This window comes from Nipponia nippon, unplaced genomic scaffold, assembly GCF_047370975.1.
Source record: "Nipponia nippon isolate SJK-2023a ecotype South Korea unplaced genomic scaffold, ASM4737097v1 scaffold_8, whole genome shotgun sequence".
Lineage (NCBI taxonomy): Eukaryota > Metazoa > Chordata > Aves > Pelecaniformes > Threskiornithidae > Nipponia > Nipponia nippon.
This window is the reverse complement of record NW_028262402.1, coordinates 52071032-52093366: the sequence shown is the minus strand read 5'-3', so window position 1 is coordinate 52093366 and position 22335 is coordinate 52071032. Positions and strand designations below refer to the sequence as shown.

Sequence of the window (22335 nt, the reverse complement as noted above, 5' to 3'; positions counted from 1 at the left end):
GCTTCAGTTGCTCTCGGCAGCCAGGCAGCTGCGGTCGGGCAGTTGCGCAGCAGCCGTTTTCCCTGAGGGTCAGAGCTGCGGTTGCGAGCGACATAAAACCAGGTTCTTCCGGGGTGGTTTGCGCGGGTAGCTGCCGCAGCAGGCGGCCCTCCGGGGCCACGTACGCCCAGAGGCCCGCTGCGCCCCGGCCAGACGCCTTCCTTGCTGATAAAATGGCGGCGCGGCGGCCTTGGCCGCGGCCTTCGACCGTCTCGGGGGGCGGGGCCTGCGGCGGCTCTCGCGAGGCGCCACTGGCTGCGCGCGCAGGGGGCGGGGCGGGGGCTGCGGTGACGCCGGCCGTTGCCAGGGGCGGGGCCCGTGTCGGAGCCCGGCGGCCGGAGTCGCCGCTTACCGCCGGCGCCCCTCCCCCCCGCCGCCGGTGGCTATGGACGCGCGGGCGCGCGCCAAGCGCTACGAGAAGCTCGACTTCTTGGGGGAGGGGCAGGTGAGCGGGTGCGGGGGGGCGGAAGGTGCCTGTGGGAGGGGGTCTCCCCGGAGGGGCCGGCCGGGCCCCGCCGCTCTGCCGGGGCGGTCAGGCGGCCCCGGTGGGGGCCCTCTCGTGACTGGGGAGGCCGCGGCGGGGGCAGCCCGCGGCCCGGGAACTGCCCGCGGCCCGGGGGCTGCCCGCGGCCGGGCCGGGCCCCGTCTCGCCTTCCGCGGGCGGCGGCGGGGCCCCGCTGCGAGGCCCCGCTGCGAGGCTGGGGGGTGCGGCGGTTCCAGGGGGAGAGCGGAGGCGGCCGGGGAGGCGGGCTGCCCCGCACCAGCCTGCTGACGGCGGGGTTTCATGGCCTCCTGCTGCGGGAGGGCCCCGGCGCGGGCAGCTCTCCAGCCTGAGGAGCCGGGCCCGCGGGCCGCCTCCGCCGCGCAGCGTCCGAGCCCCGGGGAAGGCCGGGCTGGCGCAGGCCGTGCGGCTCGCCTGCCCCGGCGGTCACGCCAGCCTCTCTCTCTCCGTAGTTCGCTACTGTCTATAAAGCGAGGGATAAGAACACCAACCAGATCGTGGCTATTAAAAAGGTGAGTGTCGGAATAGTTTTCCCATTGCGCGATCAAGTGTCTGGTTGCCCTTGACCTGCCCAATCATTTTTTTTTTTTTTTTTATGACCGACTTAATGGGTAATGGGAGAATATATATTTTTGTTTCTAGACTGTTTTGTTTAAATGATCTAGTTAACCTCTCTTTAATGCCTTCCCCTCCCCCGCCAGGAAGAGAGGCTAGCTTCAGTCTTGTTTCTGTGTTTCTAAAGGGTTACTTGGTCTGTAACTTGAATTTTTGGTTATTTGTTAGATTTATTTAAAAAAAAAACACCAAACAAAACACCCACGCATTTCCAAACTTCAGACCTTATTAGTCCTTGACACTGGCTTTTTTTTTAATCTTTCTTCCTGCTGTGCCAAATTTCCTTCAGCCCAGGAATGTTACTCCCGATTAAGTTCTTTAGAATTGGTGATATTTTTTTGACAAAATTTGACAAAAGTGATCTTAGATCTGCAGCTTGGCTGTTTGAATACAAATGTTGAAAATGTCTATGTTGTCATAAAGTGTTTCACTTCATACTATTTGAATAGAGTGCAGGAGGTTTTTGTATTAAAAATGGATGATTAGCTGTGCTTTGTGAGGGGTGAAAAATGCATATTACAGAGCTTTGGTTAGTTAAAGAGCCTATTTTACTAGGCAAGTTGAACCATATCAATAGTAAGTAATTTTGTTTGATACACCAGTCCCTTTTAGCATTATAATACTTCTCCTGTATGGTTGCTTCTAGTAGCAGCTGTTGTGAAAAGCATTCTTGTTTTTATCAGAATATTTTCTTAACTTTTATCATCAGGAAATATGAATGTCGGGATTCTGGACTTGGAAATTTCAGGGCAGTAGATGATTGAGATAGAATGATTCTAGTAAAATCAGCATACTCTGTAAACTTGGGCTGCCTTAATTCCTTCTAAGATGACTGTCAATTACTTTGCCCTCATTTCTCCCAGAGGAGAAGCTCATTAGTGGTATAATAAAGCTTTGCAGCTACAAAGCATTTTATGCTGCCAGTTTGCATGATGTCTGGTTTCAGTGCCATCGTGATTGTTTTTAAGCTTTTATAAAAACTAATGCTGTAGAAACAATTATTTGGGGGGGGGAGAATGAACCCAAAACCAACCCTAGCTGGTAAAGTGCTCTATGGTATTGAAACTCATAATGTCTTAGAAGAGTAATACTAAAGAATGTATCCCCTGCTGTTGGGACAGATGGCTTAACCTTAAAAATATGAAACATTTCTTTTCAGATTAAACTGGGACATAGATCAGAAGCTAAAGATGGTGAGTTTCAAAAGTAATTCATGCTGCAGAAGCTGTGCTTTGTTTGTTTGGGGTTTTTTTTGTGTGCAAATTGGTACATTAATTTCACATACCATAACTTGGCTGAGAAAAATGAGCTCAACTCTCAGTGTAAGGCTTAGTGGAGGATTGCTTCCCAAACTGCACAGACGGAAAAAAGCAGCAGAGATACCTGCATGCATAGTATGTGTCTAAATAAGAGTATATAACTGCTTAGCTTCTCAATTTAAGTGGAATACAAACATGAATATAGCATAGAATAATAATCTTTACAGCACTTAGTTTAGAATACCTTTCTGTATTGATGCATCTCTGTGCCTTAAATATTTAAGACAGGTAAGAGTATTTATCTCTGTTTTCAGATGTTTCCTTTGTTCTATTTTTGTGATTTATGCTGAGACAAAAGTTGATAAAAACAAGACCTTAAAACTCTTGTCTCTGTGTGGGTTTGTTTTATGTCGAGAAATCAGGTCTACAGAGCAGTGTCTTTTGATCGTGTGCTCTGACCAGCCACGTGCCTTTAGGCGTGGATATTGCAAGTAAAAACCCAAGGATCCTGGTTTTCTCTTACAGCCTGTGTGGTGCAGTAGAATTTTGTATGTGCGTAGGCTGCCATCCTTCAGGGATCCTGCATCAGGTTACCAGCTTTCCAGTGAAGAATCTTTGCTCTTAGCTCTCCAATTCTGTTATAAGGGAAGAATTTTTAAAAAGAAACTGAGCGCTCATCCCAGAGTCTCACGGTTGAGCCGACTGCCAAGAGAGTTGTGGTCCACCTGGCCTTCAGTGGACTAATGTCCTTTAAGGACAGTCATTGCTTTTGGCCTATACAATGTCTAGCTATAGTTCAAAGATGTTATTAAAAATAGTGATCATGTCTGGTTTCCCTGTCTTATCTGATAACATGGCATACTTTTTTTTTTCTTAATCTAAGGCTTTGTCCACCCAAAAGCAGCCGTCGACAACTTGATTCCAAAATAGGTCACTGAAATAGGCAAAGCAGGAGTGTAAAGTAATCCATGTAGTTTTCCCCAAAACTTTCCAGTCTTATGTGTTGAATCATATCCCAGGTTTTGGGAGAACACTGTTTTTCAGCTCATGTGCAGCTGAAGCTTCCTGCACAGCATACCACAGGAGCATTTCCTTGCCAGTCAGCTTTCATACAAGCCATACATACCAGTTTTTTTGAAGGAGGAATTGTTACCCTGCAGGAATCATGGTTTGATGCAGTGCGGTCAGTGTGACTCCCAAAGTGCACTGTTCCCTGCCCCCATCCTCCACTGTTTCTTTCTCTATAAAATCTGGCTATTAAAGGATTCAAGCAAGGGTGAGCAGGTTTTGGCCACTGTAGCTTTTATGCCACAGCATGAATATAGAAAGAGATATGTGCCTTGCCTTATTAAATAATGCTAGGTCAAAAAGAAAAGAGATATATTCATGAGGTTTGTCAGCGTGCCTCCCTCTGGAAGTGAGATACATCAAAGAACTGATATTTGCAAGACGTATCTTTCCTTTAAAATAAAACCAAAGCTTACAAAACCCTGAAAAAGGTGATTTTTTTTTTTTTTTCCTTAGGCTTTTGGTAGAAATTTCCCTTTTTGCCAACAGGGGGACATGTTGCTTCATAATCAAAATCTGATTACTATGGTGTAGAATTTATTTGCTGTGGAAGAAAGTGTATATCCACTTCTATTCCACAGCAATCTACTTGTCTATGGCAATGTACGTGTTTAACTAATTGTTGAGTGGTGAAAAAGCAGTTTGTAGTAATAAATCATCAGTGAGTAACAGAATGAGAGGTTTATTTGGAGCTTAATCCAAAGTTTTAAATTTTGTTCTGTCTCTCATCTTTTTTCTTTTTTTGTCCCCCCTTCCCCCCTGTAGGAATCAACAGAACAGCCCTCAGGGAGATAAAATTGTTACAGGAGCTAAGCCATCCAAATATTATTGGTGTAAGTAAAATGAATGCTACTTCTAGAGTTAGTCCTCAGGTACTTTCGGTACAAGTTCAAACTGAAATTTAGAATTAGTTGGAACATGGAGATGGTACTTAATTTTATTTGAACTATTTTTCCCAGACCAAAATGGACAGTAGAACAACTGTTAGGGCAAAACACCTATTTCAATAACAAAGTAGTTTATTTTGAAATCCTCTTACTTTTTAGTCTGGGGCTATGTGGATATTAATGGTGGAAAGAATTGTGGATTCTTGATTTTGTGTCTCTCTGATAGACTTGCAAATGAGTGCAGTGCTGAATTTATCTGATGGTTTGCCTCACATGGAACTGGTGACAGCCAAAAGCAGGCTTTTGTAAGCAATAGTAAAGTGGGATTCATGTGGCTTATTAGATTTTATTGCTGATACCTAAAACTTCTGTTGGGAGAAGTAAAACCTCTATCTTTTCAGTTGTGTTTAGGCTGACTTCCAGCTACAGATACCCAGCTGGAGCTAAAGATATTTTAAAATTAGCTAATAGTGATGTTTTGAAGGTCTGCCATAAATATTAGACCACATATGAATTTTTCCAGGTATTTTATTTAACTTTTTCAGAGTGGAAATATGGTTCTCTTCAGGGTTGAGAACTTACTTTCAAAGTGGTTGCTTTAGCTATCAAAGTTAGAGAATGTGCAAAGTCAACTAAAATGGCTGAGGGATGAAGCATCTTCTTTATGAAAAAGTCTGGGATTCCTCACTCTGGAGAACAGGCTGGGAATGGGGAGGTCTAGAAAACTGAGGTTGTAGGTAAAGTGCATGCAGAACTGATATTTGCAAAACCCCACAGTACTAGAAATAAGAGATGTGTTTAAAACATACCTGCATCGGAGGGGGTGAGGGGTTGGAAATTGTACTACTTGACACAGTGTGTCGTGAATTTCTTGAATGTGTTGCCACAGGTGTTGTAGAAGCAGATAACATCAGCAGTTCAAAAAGGAATTAAGCAAATTTATGATCAGCAGGTCCACAAGCAGGTACTAAAAGTAACAGACAAGGTTGTACTCCTCTTGGCAGTCCTGATAAAACTGTTGGAGGTGTTGGAAGTGTAAGGGACATGAATTGCAAAAAATGGCCAAGCCCGTAGGCTCACCTGCATAGTATCTCCTGTTACCGTGGTTTCTGCTGAGGAAGAGCATGAGCACAGTCACTGCTGTTGTGAACTATGCAAATGAGTATCTTGTAATTGGGTAATTCACATGGTCATCATACTGAGGCTGTGAGGAATGAGCCACACCACGGAGAGCATACCTGCCTGATCTTGAAGGCAGAATACCAGGCTAGATGATCTGTTATTGTTACTCAGCATCACACTTGTGTTATCTCAGATTTAAAAACTGATTCTGTCGTTCTGCAGCTTCATCCTAAGAAAGAGCTGTTTGGATATTCTCCAAAGAGTTTTATTTATCCTAGAAAGTTTGCTACAAAGATGAATACACACTTGAGAATATCTTTGAAAGCAAGTTAATGAACCTAACACTTAGAATTTCAAAATACTGCATGCTTACAGGAAGCAGATACACAGAGCTGAATCCATGGGAAAACTTAGTCTGGTTTCAGGAAAGGGTAGGAGTTTTGCAGAACAGCAAAGTTTGGGGAAAGGACAAGGTGTGCATTAGATTGTATGTTGTAGCTAACATGGTAAAGTTAATTCTTTCTCCTTTTTTTTTTTTTTCCTAATTCCAAGAAGGAGGGGCAATTGTATAAAATGTTATTACTATACTTAATGGGGATTTGTTTTTTTGGGGGGTCTGAGTTAAGAAGCTAAACGGAGTAAGAATTTTTGTATTGCAAGTCAAAAAGCTTAAACCAGTTCAGCAAGCTGAAAATCCACATGCAGACTATAATGGTGCAGAATTTTAGAAAACTGGAAGTATGAGAGTATGTTTCATCATAATGTATTTTCTTTTACAGCTTTTAGATGCATTTGGACACAAGTCTAATATTAGTTTGGTGTTTGATTTTATGGAAACAGATCTAGAGGTAATATTTCTTTAAAGACACTTTTATTTCAGTATCTTCAAGTGGTTTTTGAAAATGCTACTTTGACAGGCTTACATTTGTCCGTGTTAGAAAGGTGATTTTCATTATGTCAGTTGATTAAGATCATGTCTTAAAAGTAGTTTGAATAATTTGACAATTTTTGTGAGTTTTTAGCTGATGCCTTTTCTTTTAAATACTTGTCAGCATGATCTCCAAGAAACAGATTATGTTTACTATGTTAGTTTCCTGGGACTCCAGTCAGAGCGTAGAATCTCAGTCATAGATCAACATCTCAGAGTGCAGTTGCTAAGTATAATATCATCAAACATGTTCAAGTAAGTCTGATACTAAAGTATACCAAGTGATGAGATAGTACTGAACCATTCTTTTAAGTGTATCAGTGCGAAGTACTTGCAAATCAGCATCTTATAGAAGTTTCATTCTCCAAGACCTTAAATAAGTTTGTCTTTGCGGAAGTCTTTGTATCAGATATTTTGATGCAAGATTCTTCATTTTGGAAGACCGTCCCAGACGACAATTCTTGTCAGATCTGTATATGTACACATTATACCTACTCTGGACTGAAATTAATGTAGTTGTTAAGCTAGCTTAATACGCATATGCTGTTAAGAACTGGGGCTGGCATTTAAAATATTAAAAGAAAACACTGACAGGCTTGCTGAAACCTAGATGAATGCAAGACTGAAGAGGTTAGATCAGTCTTTTGCTAATAGAAGTTAACGCAATGAGTAGGCTTTCTAGAGGATTCATTCTGTTTACATATTAACTGTGCAGCATTTAATGCTGAAGAAGATAGAGTGTACAAAGAGGAATGAAATACTCCTGTACTCTATAATGCTGTGGTATGCGGAGCATTTGACTGTATTGTGGTATCACTCAGGCCACCATTTGGGACTGCAGCCTGTTGTGACTGGGCATGTGTGGCATACGTGAAATTTTGTGCAGTCTTAGACAGCTATTTTGTAAGTCTCAAACAACTTAAAGCTTAGGAAAGGCTATTACTGAACTGGATAGTAATATTAACAAGCAAAATTTGGGGAGTAGTGTAGAAAATACTTTCAAACAGGACATTTACATAGAATTTTAGTGTTAAAAGAATGTAGAAAATGTAAGTAGATTTGTTAAAATATAGTAAAGTGGCCATACTTCCTGGTCTTCTTGGAAATAGAAGAGGAGACCATTGCATTTACAAAGATTAGATGCTTAGGTTGCATGGAGAAAGAAGGAATAAGTGGGAACATAATTTCAAGTTTACTGACACATTTATAATTTTTACGTGTACATCTTTGTCTTGTAAGTTTGGGTATCAACCTGGAACCGAGATAAAATAAACTTGTGTTTCTGACCCATTTTCACATTTGCTGGTTATGCAAAGTTCATGTAGGTTATCTGGACTCCCCCTGTCAATTTCTGTTCTCCAGAATAGACCTATTTTTCTGGAAAAAGGGTGAGAAAGGTAGAGAATATGTGATTGCCAATTCAAACTTTGTCTTAAAGGATGAAATAACTTTGGAGCTGAACGAATGGAAGTAAGTTAATCTTGAAGGGTAAGCTTTACTATCAATCTAACACTTTACAGGTTATTATAAAGGATACTAGTATTGTGTTGACACAATCTCACATCAAGGCATACATGCTGATGACGCTTCAAGGATTAGAATATTTACATCAGCACTGGATTCTCCACAGGGTAAGCCTGTACTGAATTGACACCCTTTATGCCGTAACAAAAGTCACATTTGATAGAATTTGAGTCTAAAGTCTAATAAAGATAGTTTTGAAGTTCAGATGTTCTTAGTCCATAAGCATTCATGCTAGCTGTTTTGGAGAGGTAATAGCAGTACCAGAAATGTTAAGAATTACTGATGTGGTTGTCATTTAGATATTTATATGAAAGTGTCTCAAGTTACATGTGACTTTGGTTAGCACTGTGAACTGGGTCTGGCTGGGATGGATTGAACTTTTTTCACAGCAGCGGGTAATGTGCTGTGTTTTGAACTTGTGGCTAAACCAGTTTTGGTAACACACCAATGTTTTGGCTGTTGCTGAACAGCACTTGGGCACTGTCAAGGCTGTCTCTTTTTCCCACTCTGCCCCTGCCCCTGTGAGTGGGCTGGGGGTGGGCAAGAAGTGGAGAGGGGACACAGCTGGGACAGCTTGGCCAGAGGGACATTGCATGCCACATAACGCCATGCTCAGCAATAAACGCTGGGGTAGAGGAAGAAGGGGTTTTTTGGTTTCCAAGGTGGCTGTTGCTCAGAGACTGGCTGGGTATTGGTCTGCTTGTGGAAGGTGGTGAATGATTTGCATTGCATTGCTTGTTTCTTTGGGTTTTTCCCTCTTTCCTTCACCTGTTAAACTGCCTTTATATTGCTCCCAGAGTTTTCTTTCCTACTGAGGGTGGGATGAGAGCAGAGTGAGCAAATGGCTGTGTGGGTGCTTCGCTTCTGGCCAGAGGTCAACCCACAACACACTGTTGTTGTATTAAACTGTATCACTTCCATGATTTCTACAGTTACTTGAAACATTTGCAAGGTCTTCTTATAATTCGTTTGGCAGCTATGCAGTTAAGACAGAGCTGCTGTTCCTGCAGCAAAGCTAAAACCTATCAGGAGGCAGGTTTTTTTTTTTTTAAACTCTGCAGCTTAAATATGATAATATTTAAATGGGCGTGTTTCACTATGGCTTTCATGTATGATGAAATACTTGATTTCCTGGGGTATTTTTAGGGTTTTTTCTTACAATGTAAGTCTACAATGTAGACTTACAATAGAATCAAAAGCCTGCATTTTAGAATACTGTTACGGCACACCGGCCAGGATGTTCATTGTATGTCTGCTTTTATCAACACTGACAAAATTCATTCTGTGCTTCTGTGCTGACAGGATCTTAAACCAAATAATTTGTTGTTAGATGAAAATGGAGTTTTAAAATTGGCTGACTTTGGCTTGGCAAAATCTTTTGGAAGCCCAAATAGAGTTTATACACACCAGGTAGTAACAAGGTAAGACATTCTATTTTGTTTCTTACATAGTAATTATGTAGCTGTTTTGCAGTCTCTCTTGAAATACGCCATGTCAAATCAACATGTTCAAAGTTTGACATCTAGCTCATGTGATATGGCTGTAGGGGCAAGAGCCTCATAAAGAAAACACAAGAAAGCATTGTTTAGCAGTCTCCTTAATAACTGCTAGAGTATGCATACATGGGGGTTTTTCTGGGGTGTGATAGTCTTTTGAAACGCATGGAAATATTAGGTATCTGCCTGTAAGCCTGGCTTTCAGAGCGAGACAGCTGTTACTTTCTGTTAATCATGAGACATAGAATTTTTTTTGTAGCTAGTCACAATACCTATTATGAGAGAAAAGCTTGAACCAATTAAAATATTTATTAATGTTGTTTAAAGTATGCTTTAAAAAGCAGGACTGCAAAATATGCAAAGTATTTCCTTTTGTCTGCTGTAATGCTGAAACTACTCAGGCAAAGCTGGTTTGTTTCAACACCTTTATTCAAAAGGCAGAAATGCTACAGCGTGTATCAGATCATTGCATTAAACTTGATTGTTCTTAGGCAGTGGAAGTAGATGTTTTAAACAATGGCTGTCAAGGTTCATTTTGCATAAAACTAGTCCCTATATTTACGTCTGTTGGTATGGAGATTTTTGGAAGCTGGAAGGAATTCTGTCTTTCTGTCATTTCTTCAACATAAAGTTTAAAGAAAATTTTGGTTTATAACATGCAAACCTGCCTGTTGAATACTTTTTTTCCTTTGCACATCTGCAGTTCTGTTGCTTGTTAATCAGCTCAGTTGAAACTGTAGTTAATTTGTGGTTATATGTGACCCCATGGTGAGGAATGCAGAATTTTGTTCAGTCTTTTTTTAAACAAAACATTTTGCAGGGTACAGTACAGCTCTTCAGTGTCTGAAAAATATATAGGCAGGAGCAGTATCCTCTTCATAGTTCTTGCATTGCTACAGTATACAGCGTTTGACATGAGCAAACCCAGGTGATTTTCCCAAAATGTGTTTTCTTTTTAGGTGGTACCGAGCCCCAGAGCTATTGTTTGGAGCTAGAATGTATGGTGTTGGTGTCGATATGTGGGCTGTTGGTTGTATTTTAGCTGAATTGCTCCTCAGGGTAAGTCTTCAAATGTAAGCCTTTTGTATTTGTTCTTCAGTGCGTTAAAACTTTGTATGTGGGCTTTCCCTTTCCTGCTAACAGCAGCAGGCAAAGGCAGTTAGGCTATTTAGGAAAGGAAGTAGAGAAGAGGCTAAAAAAGCTTCCAAAAGCTTGCTAACTGTAAAGAAAGTGAAGTTTTGGAATAGACTGAGTTTCCATAAGCATCACAATCATTGCAAGTCTTTAAAAACAGCTGGGTAAAAAAAATGCATCAAACTGTCACAGTCTTGTCTTGAGGAAGGTCGAGTAGATAATTCTTCCAGTCCTCTGAGTGTTACCCTTTCACACAGCCTTCTGTCAGTTTTCATTTGCTATCCGGCTAGAAATGTGACATCATAGATACATGCATACTCTGTCCCTTTTACACTGTTCCTCAATAGCTGTAAATAATTATCACCAGTACCTTAATTGTGGGTTTATTCGTAATGAACAGAAGACCAATAATTTTCTAAGCTGTGGTTAGTTGACAATACTAGAATGAAGCTGAAGGTTAACATCAGGCTAATCCTATGCTGCTCCTGAGTATGGTACACAGATGTAATGGTCCTTAAGTATCTTTTACTGAAGTAGAGCATTTATTATGCAGCTCTTTGGAGAGGAGTGAAAGTGTGAGGTGGGGAGTGGAGGGCAGGGGCACAGACACAGCTGAAAGCAGTATAATACAACATAACTTCCATGAGTAAGTGTCTTCTGCTTGGTTTTTGCACCACGCTTTAAATGTTTGTGTGGCCATGGCATGAACCAGACTGGGGAACTGGTGGGTCTGAAAACACCTTGAAAGAAATCTTCTGCCTTCATTTATCACACAGACAGGTGTGCTGGTACAATTTGGTTGGTAGTGCAGAAATGGAAATATACAGTGGCTGTTTAAGCAGCACTAGTGATGTGTACATAAATATGCATTAGACCTGCTAAAGTTGGATAAACTCAAGGAAAGTCAGAAAGCAAATAAGAAATTGTTAAATTCTGTTGATTCTTTGGTTTCTCACAAAGCAGAAAATGTGTGTTTTATCATTGTGGTAGTTTTAAATATATCTGTCTGTTTTCTTACTGAGTGTACTGGGTTGAGGGACAATGCAGCTTCTGGGAGCTTTACAAAAGCAGTTTATGTTCAAGGGGCTTTCATGACACCAAAATTTAGTACACTACCTAGTAGGGATGTTCGTTATGGTCTTTCTATCCTACTTAGTTAAACAATGCCTCTACTTCATAATTTTGCTTTGGTCACAAAGTCCCTTTTTTCTTCCATTGTATGCCTGATCCACAAGCTCCAAGTTGAACTGGGCAAATATCCCCTTTTCTGTCTTCTGCTTAGTTTAAATGAGCTGTGGCACTGATTATGCAGTTTCTGTCCGAGTGAGTCACTACTCTCCCTCGTGTTGTGATCTCATTCCATCAGCCTAACTGCTGCTTGTGTAATGCAATTACAATTCACTTTAAATGTTTTGAATATACATATAAAACCTAACTTCAAGGAGCAGATGATGGGTGGTGAGGCACTGGAACAGGTTGCCCAGAGAAGTTGTGGATGCCCCGTCCTTGGAAACATTCAAGGTCAGGCTGGATGGGCCTGATCTAGTTGTAGATGTCCCTGCCAATTGCAGGGGGGATGGACTAGGTGACCTTTAAAGGTCTCTTGCATCCCAAAGCATTCTATGAGTCTCTGATCTTTAAGGTCCCTTCCAACCCAAACCGTTCTATGATTCTGTGACAGAAAGATCACTGTGACCAACCGACTTTAAACTGGCAACTGAGATGTAAAGTCTTTCCTGTGTTTAGTTATTTTATGTTAATGTGGTGGTGGTGGTTTAATCTTATGTTTTGCTCTCTGCTATCAAGTCAGTGATATCAAGCCTAGGTTGCAAGAAGCCTTCAGAAATCTATTTGGACATCACTAGAAAGCCTCAAATATTCAGTGTACCTCTGTGGGCAGCTGGTATACAAAGATGTTTTGCCCTGCAATTATGAGGGATAGCTCAAAGCTCCTCTCTAGAATTGAAGTTCAGAAGTTAATTCAATCAAATGCTGTTGCCTTCTTCCAGGTTCCTTTTTTGCCTGGAGACTCTGATCTTGACCAGCTGACAAGGATATTTGAAACACTGGGCACTCCAACAGAAGAACAGTGGCCTGTGAGTCCTTTTGTTTAACAGACTGACGCTAGTTTTACTTGATACTCTGTATTTTAGCTTTTGAAATTAAATTAAAGGGTATACCAGAATACTTGAGTAGATTTTCAGAAGGCAGCTGCCTGATCTCAGAAAGCGGAGGATAAGAAGCTGAGATTTATTGTTTCTCTTGGCAAATCTCTGGTCAATATAGCAGTGTTGTTAGTGTTAAGCAACAGTAATGAAACTTCCTGGTTTCCTTTCTCTGTGTATCCACAGTTTCCCATAGCTATTGGTGTGAGGTTATTGTTGTTGCTTAATGTTTTTGAGATGCTTGATTAATTAGTTTGCTTTAACCTGAAAGGCTTTAATCACTTTCAGAAGTAGGAATGATTTGTAGGGACTTAAGTTGGCCTGGATAAGTTACAGTTTGGGGATACAGTAAGAAACACCAGACCAACAGTTTTAGGGATAAACAGTTTATCTGAGAGTAACGCTACTGTAACAGATACAAATTAGTAGTACAGTTATCTCTGTTGAGATGACAGTAAATTCAGTAATACCAGGCCAAACTTCGTGTCAGGGCACACAATGACCTACCTAACCATGGTTATCGGGCAGACTGACAGGAAGCAGGGCGTAACTTCTGATGAGCGGCTTGGACACCAGTTGACACATCCCTCCTCTGCTCTCCTCCTGTGCCAGTTTTCCTTTGTGTGAATGGTGCTCGGGCACTACCTTACGTAGTGCACGATCACCAAATGGAGCTATAACCATATGGAGGAGACACTGTGTAAGGCAATACTAGCCCCATGTTTTCACCCCTTGTTTATGCGACTGTGAGGGGGAAAGGGTGGTCGTCTTGCCATGGCAGGATAAGCCCAAGACTGGTGTTGACACTACTCACCTGACTGGGAGTGTCAGGTGCAGAGAGGAGTCTGGTCATGGAGTGATGAAGGGTTAAATTGAGACAAGACAGTCAATAAGGTGGTGTGCCAAGAAACCATCAGAACACTGTGGGCCAAAAGCCAAGTACAAATCTTTAATATGACAACTAAAACAAATAGGAAGCCACTCAAAATAAGGATAACAACTAGGTAAAGTAGTAGGATGTTCCATATCCCTCTAACGGTGGGAGGCAGTCCTAAAAGGGATTCCTGCCAACTATGTTTGACTTTTTTCAAAAAACAAAAACCAACACTTTGCAGGATTTGTTTGATCTCTGATACAATGATTATTAAAGTTTCTTGTGCCTGCTTCTTTGTCTGTTTCAATAGTTGATGCAAGTGTTCGTATTACAAAAACCATTCAATTAGAGAGAAAATCATACTGATAAGGGTATGGATGATATACTGGGTTTGGGAAGGGAAGTAGGAGAGGGACTTGGAGATGTGTGAATAGTATTACAAAAAACTACCTTTTGTAATAGCAGGGACTGTGTGGGGCTGGGTGCTGCACCTGTAAGGCCAGATCCTTTTGACATTAAATGTCATGTGAGTGGACCCGTTTTGACTAGTAGGCACCGCGGCGTCTCAGTGGGATGATGATAGGTCTTCATCTGCCACAGAGCCTACATCTAAAGCATGACACCCTAAAGTGAGGGTCTGGGCTTCTGATTCTGAAATTTGGATGGTATCCGCCTCTCATATTTCCAAGCCAGGTTAAGTAATCCAAAGTAACAGATCTGCGATAGCACTTGCTTAATTTGGCTAGGTGTAGGTTTGTGAAAGGGCGTGTAGAGATACTTGCAATGCCTCCATTAGCATCATACTCAGTTTCAATAATGGATGAGATTTGTAAGTCTGGTTGGACTTTAAGAATTTGATGTATCATTGTTTGAATCTAAATCGAACCAAATATTTCCTTCCCAGTCTTCTTGGTCAATATATAAAGTTTTATGCATTTTTGTTGCAGAAACTCCCTTTTCTGTAGCTTCCAGCTGTCGGTCAAGTTTTTCTCGGGCAGGTGCTGCCACCAGGGGGACCACGAGGCGCTCTGATTTCTCTGCGCAAGCCTGCACGCTTTTAACACAGGCAGTGGCGAGAGCCTTGTCTTCAATTGCAGGCTGAGTATCCTGTTGGGCTTGAAAGAATTCTTTTCGCAGGGAGACAGCTCAGGCTTTGGCTGCAGTCAAACGGTGCTCAGTATTTCTGAGGCAATGAGCGAAGAGGAATAGGCAGAGTAACTTCCCCTTCGTGTTTTTGTCTTTCTGAATTTCTCTAATTAAAGTAGCTAGGGAAAAGGGAACAGGTACATTCCTCCGACAGAGAATCTGGTGTATATGGGGGGGGCAAAACAACCAATTAGGGCACCTGCTAGAAGGCTGGGGCAGGTAACGATGCTGTGTACCATATCCCACTTCTGACACCAGAGGTGGCCCAGCCAAGTTACAGGTTCAGGATATGGTAACAGCCACCAGACCAATAGCTTTAGGGATAAACACTTTATCTGAGAATAATGGTGCAGTAACAAATACAAATCACTAGTATCATTATCTGGGTCAAGATGACAGTAAATCCAGTAATTCACTAATACTGGGCTAAACCTAATGTGAGGGTGCACAATGACCTACATAACCATGGTTATCAGGCAGGCTGACAGGAAGCGGGGCATGGCTTCTTCGGGTGGGCAACTTGGACCAGCTGATGGGCACAGGGGGTCCAGAATTCCCTGATCAGACCATCCTCTTCTGTAGTTGGGCTGTGGAAGCACTCTCTGGACTTGTTAACCAGTCATCACATCCCACCTCTGCTCCCTCTCCGTGCCGCTTTTCCTTTGTGTGAACGGTGCTCAAATGCTATGGTACGCGATCACCAAATGGAGCTATAGCCATACGGAGAAATATCATATAAAGCAGTACTAGCTCCACACAATTCTGTTGTTGCTCCGGGATTCTAACTGAAATGCATGAAGATTTTTAGAATGACATTTCTGCGTTCTTTGGAGGCGAAGAGTTAAGATATAGGTGGGGAAAGGAGAGAATAGGAGATTTGCTAGCATGACAGAGGTGATGCATTCCCAAATTAACTTGCAAACCCATGCATTTCAAGAATTGAAACCTTCACTGTCAAGATTATAACTGATTGAGCACATTTTTCACTTCAATGGTAATATTTTATTTTGCTTGGATAAACTTATTGAAGTGTGATGACTAGAGGTTTAAAATACTTAAAACACTATTAAAATACTATGTTTGGATAGTTGTCTGTTACAAGATCATTTTTATGATAGAATTTGAATACAATGGGATTGATTTCATACCTACAGGAGAAAAAAAGTACGCAATTCATCTGTTGTTTAACTGCTTGGCATGTTTTCCTTACCACTCCCCAGATAAAAAGTTTCAGTGGTGCATTTCAAAAGTAGCTCAAAACGCTCATGATGATCAGCTAACTTAGAAGAGGAGGACAGTGTATTATTAACTTGGAGAAAATGCAGACCAGCTCTTTTGTGAATCTTGTCTCTTCCACCACGTCAGTTTGCAAAAGAAAAAAGTTTTACTGCATTTGTCTGCACTCACTCTAAAGTTCTTTCACACTTCCTTTCTTTGTTAGCAGTTTTTCGTTTTGGACTGGTCACCACTAAAGCAAGGGAAGGACAGATCACTTGGAAAGGGAAAGTGTGAAACAACTGTTAACAGTTATTAAAAAAAAAGTCATCTTTATGACCTACTATTCCTATATTTATTTTATTTCAGTGACCAAGTATTAGTCAAGGTGTTTTGAAAGATAATGTGCTTCTGCTGAAAGACAGCCATATGAAGTTCCCCTTCTGTGAAAAGCTTTCTAACTTGAAAAATATACATTCCATTTTTGGTCTTTGTAGGGGATGACAAGTCTTCCAGATTATGTCACATTTAAGTCTTTCCCTGGAATGCCACTTCAACATATCTTCAGTGCAGCTGGTGATGATTTGCTCAACCTTCTGCAAGGCTTATTCACATTTAATCCTTGCACTAGGGTTACGGCTACGCAGGTATAGTACACTTGCATTATGTCCTAATGTTCATTAACCTACTGTTCATATCAGATATATGTGCTTTGAAGCCAGTAAGCCAGGTTTGAAAAGAAATGTCCTATAGCTCGGTCTATGAAATACTAGAAGCATATTTCCAGTGTTTTATAGAGGGAACTCTGAAAGGCATGAATGATGCTGACTGATCATTCCCAATGTAGAGCAAAGGTAAACAACTAAAAGGTGTATGAGTCATGGCCTTCAGACAGTCATTATATTTGACATTCAAAATTCAGGCACCTAAAGCTTGAAACTTAAGACTGAACATAGCTTATCTTATTCCCTGGGTTTGAAAGGTTTTCATCCTTACTTCATCCAGTCTCTTCTTCAATTTCATTTAAACTTTTAAAATTCTTTTTTAACATGAAATTCTGTGGTGATTTAAACCAGCATTCTGATCTGAGTATCCTTTTCCATTATACCTGGGTGAAACTGATCTCAATTTCACTACTCCTTGATGGGGAGAAAGGAAGGACTTTGAATGAAAATCTTGCAGAATGTTCTAGTTCAGAATATGGATTTCTGCTATGAGGAAGATACAGCAGTTGGCAGTTTCAAAACTGTATCTCTGTTACCTTACACTATTAGGGAAGCATGCAAGAAACAGAGCCTTCCCCTTAAGGCCAGGACTCCCTCATTGCTTGTTAGACAAGGCAGATCCCAATCCAGGGGATTAGTACATGTGTTACATATCTTTTTACTAGAAGGCTTTTTCAGAGCACACTCAGGTTTTCTTGGTCACCATCTTTAAGAACTTTCAATATGTTTCCAAATAATTAGTTCTGCTGAGGTTGGGACACCTCTGTACTAGTTCATATGTACAAAGTAAATTTAGAGGTTATATTGTATGCTGGTGACTTGAGTATTGAATATATATGATTTTTCTAGTCTAGCAGTTTTATTGACAACGCTACAGTTTAAGGCAGGAAACAACTTGCTCTTAACTGTATTGGCTTGATTTATAGCTGGCATTGAATACCATGTAACTGACATTAGCAAGAGTAATGATTACCTAAGAGGCAGCTTGGCCTCTTTTCCTCATCCACATTTTATGGAAGCTGTGGAATTCCTAAAATTTAAAATAGGCTATGTAATTCCACTACATGAAATTAACCCTGCTCACTTGTGTTTGCCTTCGGCTCTAATTCAAACTACGTTCTTCTCACAGTTTACAGTGTGGAAACAGCACAGGTAAAGAAATTTTGGGGAAAGACCTATCTTAAAAGCTAGCAAAACAGCTGGTGTCCAGGTCCTGGATGTGATCAAGACTTTGGATATATTATTTTAATCTTTCTTTATTCCTACTTTCTTTATCCTCTTGTCCCATCTGTCTATTCAGAATGTAAGCTGTTCAGAGCTAGAAACTTGCTGTTTGTACAGGAGCTCCTGCAGTGTTGTTAAGAGTTTTGTTAGGATGTCTGAGCACTAGTTAAAACTAACAGTACACAATTATCTCTTGGCTTACAAATCAAAGTGCTGTGGGTAGTTACTGAGAACACAAATCTTGATTTGCCCCAAGGCCACCTTCTAGTATAAAAGTGTCAAAGTAGTTTTGAAGTCCCAATTGCAAGTGCTTTATTTTGAAGTCCCAATTGCAAGTGCTTTATTTCATTATAACCTCTTTATAGGTGGTGTTCTGACACTTTATACTAATCACTTTGTTGTTTTTCTTCCATTATCATTAAGGCATTGAAACAGAAGTATTTCAGTAACCGACCAGGACCCACTCCAGGAAACCAGCTACCAAGACCCAACTGTCCTGCAGAAGCTGTAAAGGAGCAACAAAATGCACTTTTAAATTTAAAAAGGAAAAGAACAGAAGGAATAGATCAAGGTAACCTCTTACTGTTTCACCTGTTTTAAAAGAGGAGCTACATGCTCAAAGAGAACGTAATACTTTCAGTATTTCAGAACAAAAACTCTGAATGGACTACATCCCTGGGCACCAGCACCAGCTGAAGCCCTTTAATGATTTATGTTTTAGGATAAATGCTCTAGGGTGAGAATGACTTAGTTCTATGTTCTAACAGAATTGGTACAAAAAAGGCTCTTTTATGACACTTAGGCATCTATTTGTTAGAAGAAATACCTAACTCCAGTAACTTCTGTAATGGAGTGTGGTACTACCAAGTAATTTATAGGCTATTATGATACACTTTTTTCTGAGACATCTCGCTGAGGTGGAAATAACTTAACTTCACATCAGTTAAAACAAAAAAAGGTGGGGGGTGAGATACAGAGAAACACAGCATGTTATTCTTTCAAATGACAGACTGGAGACTGTAAATCGAGTTCAGAAGAGAGATTTCTGCTCTCTCTCTCTTAGACTAAGCAAGGTAACTGTTAAGACTGCTCTGGGTGAGGAACACTAAGCACATTTCTGTGACCCTTTTAAAAGGCAAGCCTATTCCCGAACATTTACTTCTATATGGCGCCTCCAGTCTGCCCCAAACAGCAGCATGTACTCAAGACCTGTATCTGACACTAAATTACTCAGACCTTCTAGTAGAGAGGCAAATATTGGTTCTTAAACTTGGAGTTGGTCTTCTTAACAGGTAGAATATGCTGGATAGCAGCTGTCAGGTTAGCATCAGCTTTTTGTTATTGCCAGTATGAGACTGTTTTGATACAAGAGTGATATCTTTTTGGAATGGAGGTGCTTCCATGAAAGTGCATGGAAGCACCCTTGAATTCAGTGAGACAGCTACATTATTAGAGTTTAACTTACTTTTTAGTCACTTTGACTTGTTATTTCTTAGTCTGTGTCAAATTAAAAGTAAAATGCATTAGTTCACTAGCTTAAGATTCTAATCTCAAAGAAAAATTTAATCAGTTGATTATTTGCATGCTCTTTGCAGACCCCAGTACCGTGGGTCAGCTGACACGTGGGAACCTGTCAAGTTACCATAGATTAAGTAATTAATTTAGCTCCTTTTGCAAGGACCGTGTGAGGGTCTGTGATTAGTGTTTTGGAGTACATGCCCTAAAATATGCCTGTTAACTAAAGGACAGGGAAGAGGAAGAAATGCTTCCTTGAGTTCTGTGACTTACCCATTTGAAGTCTTGCATTTGACAATGAGCAGAGTTTCCAGAGGTGTATCAAGCTAGAACACTAATTGCTTTAACGTCTTTCTGAAAGTCTCATCTTCAGTGAGAGGAAATCAGACTTGCATGTTAAATGCCAAGAGTTTTGAGATTAGCTATAACTAAGGAATTTAGGAAGTCAGCATTACTTTTTGAGACATTTGAGTATCAGTATAAAAAGCAGTATCATTTCCACTAAATGCAAATGGAAACATAATGGATTTCCTGATGTGGATTTTCCATTATGTTCTGTTACTGCCTTAGCTGGGCTGACAGAACCAGAGGGTCTCAAAGGTAGATCCTCTAGTGCCAATGAACTTTAAAGGAGAGAGCCAATGTTAGAGCTAGCAAATCTGCTACCCTGGATTTCATTTGACCTCCTTACATGGCATTATCATCTAAAGTTAAAATCTGAATATTGGTTTGGAAGAAGAATCCTACAGTCTTTGTTTAAATAAAACTTGAAGCACAGCATGTTTTTATTGCTGTTGAGGGTAGAAATGTGCAAAAGTCATTTGAAAGAAAAATAAGTTGCATTCCCTGAAATTCTTAGGCTGGCCTGTGCTTGCATCCTGCACAGCACGTTCTCTTTCCCTTAGCCCTGTTGAGGTAACACTCTGGAACTTAGCAGAATGGACCGAGTGATTACTGATGGCTACCTTCTTATAAAATGTTGGCACTGGGGGCTGGCTGCCAGGAAAACAATTTGTGCCATCCCCACAAGTGCTGCTTTTCCAGAAGAACAAAACCCTGTAGCCTGTGGGGTGTGTTCACCAAACTTAAATGTGCAACAGCTCTACTTCTCAAAAAACAGCCTCTTTAATGTCAGGGGAAAACTATCACTAGATGGATGACTGCCTGTGAAAAGTATTAAGCATGCATAATTTCCAGCTATTGCTACCACTTATTTCTGATCAGTGAGGTATGTGGGGACACTGATGCTATGATGACATCATTGTCTATCTTCTCCACTCTGGCAAACACTTAATCAAAAGCAGCACTCCTTCCCTGGGACACCAATTTCTAGTGCTATTAATCTGCATTTCTACGGAGCTGTAGGTTCATGGAACAGAGAGTACAGAAGATACAGCACTAAATGTTTTCCTGAGTTAACGCAGTGTAAGGAATCTATCTAATTTCAGAACTATTCTGCATTGGTTTGGAAAAAAAATAAAATTCTATTCATATCTTAGGTTAAGAATTCATATTGTTCAGGCATTCGTTTAAAGTTCATGGGTGTGATTCAATGTCAGTGTATTTTAGAGGAGACCTCTGCCTATAGGGGAGGCAAAAACAGTTGGATCCTTTCATAGTAAGCTTCTTATCCATCCCAGAAGGCAGCTATGGTTTATTCTACCTACATTATAAATAAGTAGCATAAGAAGAAGTGAGATGACAAGGTCTAGGATGAGAGGTAATGGCCTCAAGCTGCGCCAAGGGAGGTTTAGGTTGGATATTAGGAAAAACTTCTTCACCGAAAGGGTAGTCAGGCACTGGACCAGGCTGCCCAGGGAAGTGGTGGAGTCTCTACCCCTGGAGGTATTTAAAAGACGGGTAGACGTGGTGCTTGAGGACATGGTTTAGTGGCGTACTTGGCAGTGATAGGTTAATGGTTGGACTTGATGATCTTAAGCATCTTTTCCAACCTTAACAATTCTATGATTCTGTGATTCTATGATCTGGAATGGAATCAGAAAAGTACTGCTGCCTTCGTCATCTCAACAGCTGATACTAAACAAAGATATGGTTAAAGAATGAGGCAGAGACTAAAAGGGCTGTTACTTCCTGCAGACAACTTATTGCTGGGTAGTGACAGCACGTAAGAAAAATCATTAAGAGTGTATGTGTGCTGGGGCAGGTTAAGCCTTAGAATAGCTTGCCTTTCTTAGTTTTAAAAGTAGAATTCACTGGTTAGCTTTTTATACCCACAAAGATAAATACTTACATGTATCCCAAATGCAATTAACACTTAATTACAGAATTTGGGACTCATTTGGAGTACACTTACTGATTCAAGTGAGCCTCCATTCTAGCGTTCTTTCATAGATTCACTGGAAAAAGTCAACATGTACTGCTGCTGCAGCAGCAAACAGCATCTCAGAGTGGATGTATCTCAAGAACAGTATCAAATGAGTACTAAAACCTTGAGGAGGGGGCTGGACCCCTTTACTTTGGTAACAATGTGATTTACACTTTTCAGGATTACCAAAAAAGTTGATTTTTTGATTGCTGTGGCTGGTGGATGAAAATGAGTGAAAACGGCCCAAGTCCCAACCATGGAAAACACGCTGTAATAGGTGGTTATTTTATAATATTTTCATATGTAAAATGTGAATTTAATATTTCCTTACTGAAAAGAGGTTTCATTAACCCTACTTCTTTTTTTGAATAAAAGCGTTTTTAACAAAAACAAGGAGAGTCCTTTCTCTGATTTGCTGTCTCGTTACTTTGACTCGTGCTTTGAGGTAGTAACTGTCAAAACTGCTTGCTGGCTACAGATTTACAGAGACTAATTTTGCAGAACCTTTATGCTGAATCATGTGCTGTCCTGTACAGGTGCATGCCGTAAGGAGGAAAACTATGAATAACAC

General features: G+C 40.8%; 1 protein-coding gene across 13 annotated transcripts; it reads left to right on the top strand.

Moving 5' to 3' along the window:
- Positions 1-324: 324 nt before the first annotated feature.
- CDK7 (cyclin dependent kinase 7) lies at positions 325-22157 on the top strand. 13 transcript variants are annotated; one of them, XM_087741563.1, is made up of 12 exons: positions 325-484; positions 994-1053; positions 2316-2349; positions 4249-4316; positions 6272-6340; positions 7941-8051; positions 9247-9365; positions 10400-10499; positions 12584-12670; positions 16472-16621; positions 18347-18494; positions 21945-22157. In XM_087741563.1, the coding sequence occupies exons 1-12, from the start codon at positions 425-427 to the stop codon at positions 21968-21970; spliced, it is 1032 nt and encodes a 343-aa protein (XP_087597689.1). In that variant the 5' UTR covers positions 325-424; the 3' UTR covers positions 21971-22157. The 13 variants fall into 13 exon arrangements, with proteins under 13 accessions (XP_087597689.1, XP_087597693.1, XP_087597696.1 ...); XM_087741575.1 differs by having other exon boundaries at positions 344-492; XM_087741567.1 differs by lacking the exon at positions 6272-6340.
- The last annotated feature ends 178 nt before the right edge of the window (positions 22158-22335 follow it).

What these genes read in the sequence shown, in the direction of transcription:
- CDK7 (XM_087741562.1), top strand. Translation starts at nt 824, where the DNA reads ATGGCCTCCTGCTGCGGGAGGGCCCCGGCGCGGGCAGCTCTCCAGCCT. An exon ending in AGCACTGGATTCTCCACAGG is followed by an intron (nt 8,052 to 9,246) that starts GTAAGCCTGTAC and finishes CTGTGCTGACAG; the next exon opens with GATCTTAAACCAAATAATTT. An exon ending in AACAGAAGGAATAGATCAAG is followed by an intron (nt 18,495 to 21,944) that starts GTAACCTCTTAC and finishes TACACTTTTCAG; the next exon opens with GATTACCAAAAAAGTTGATT.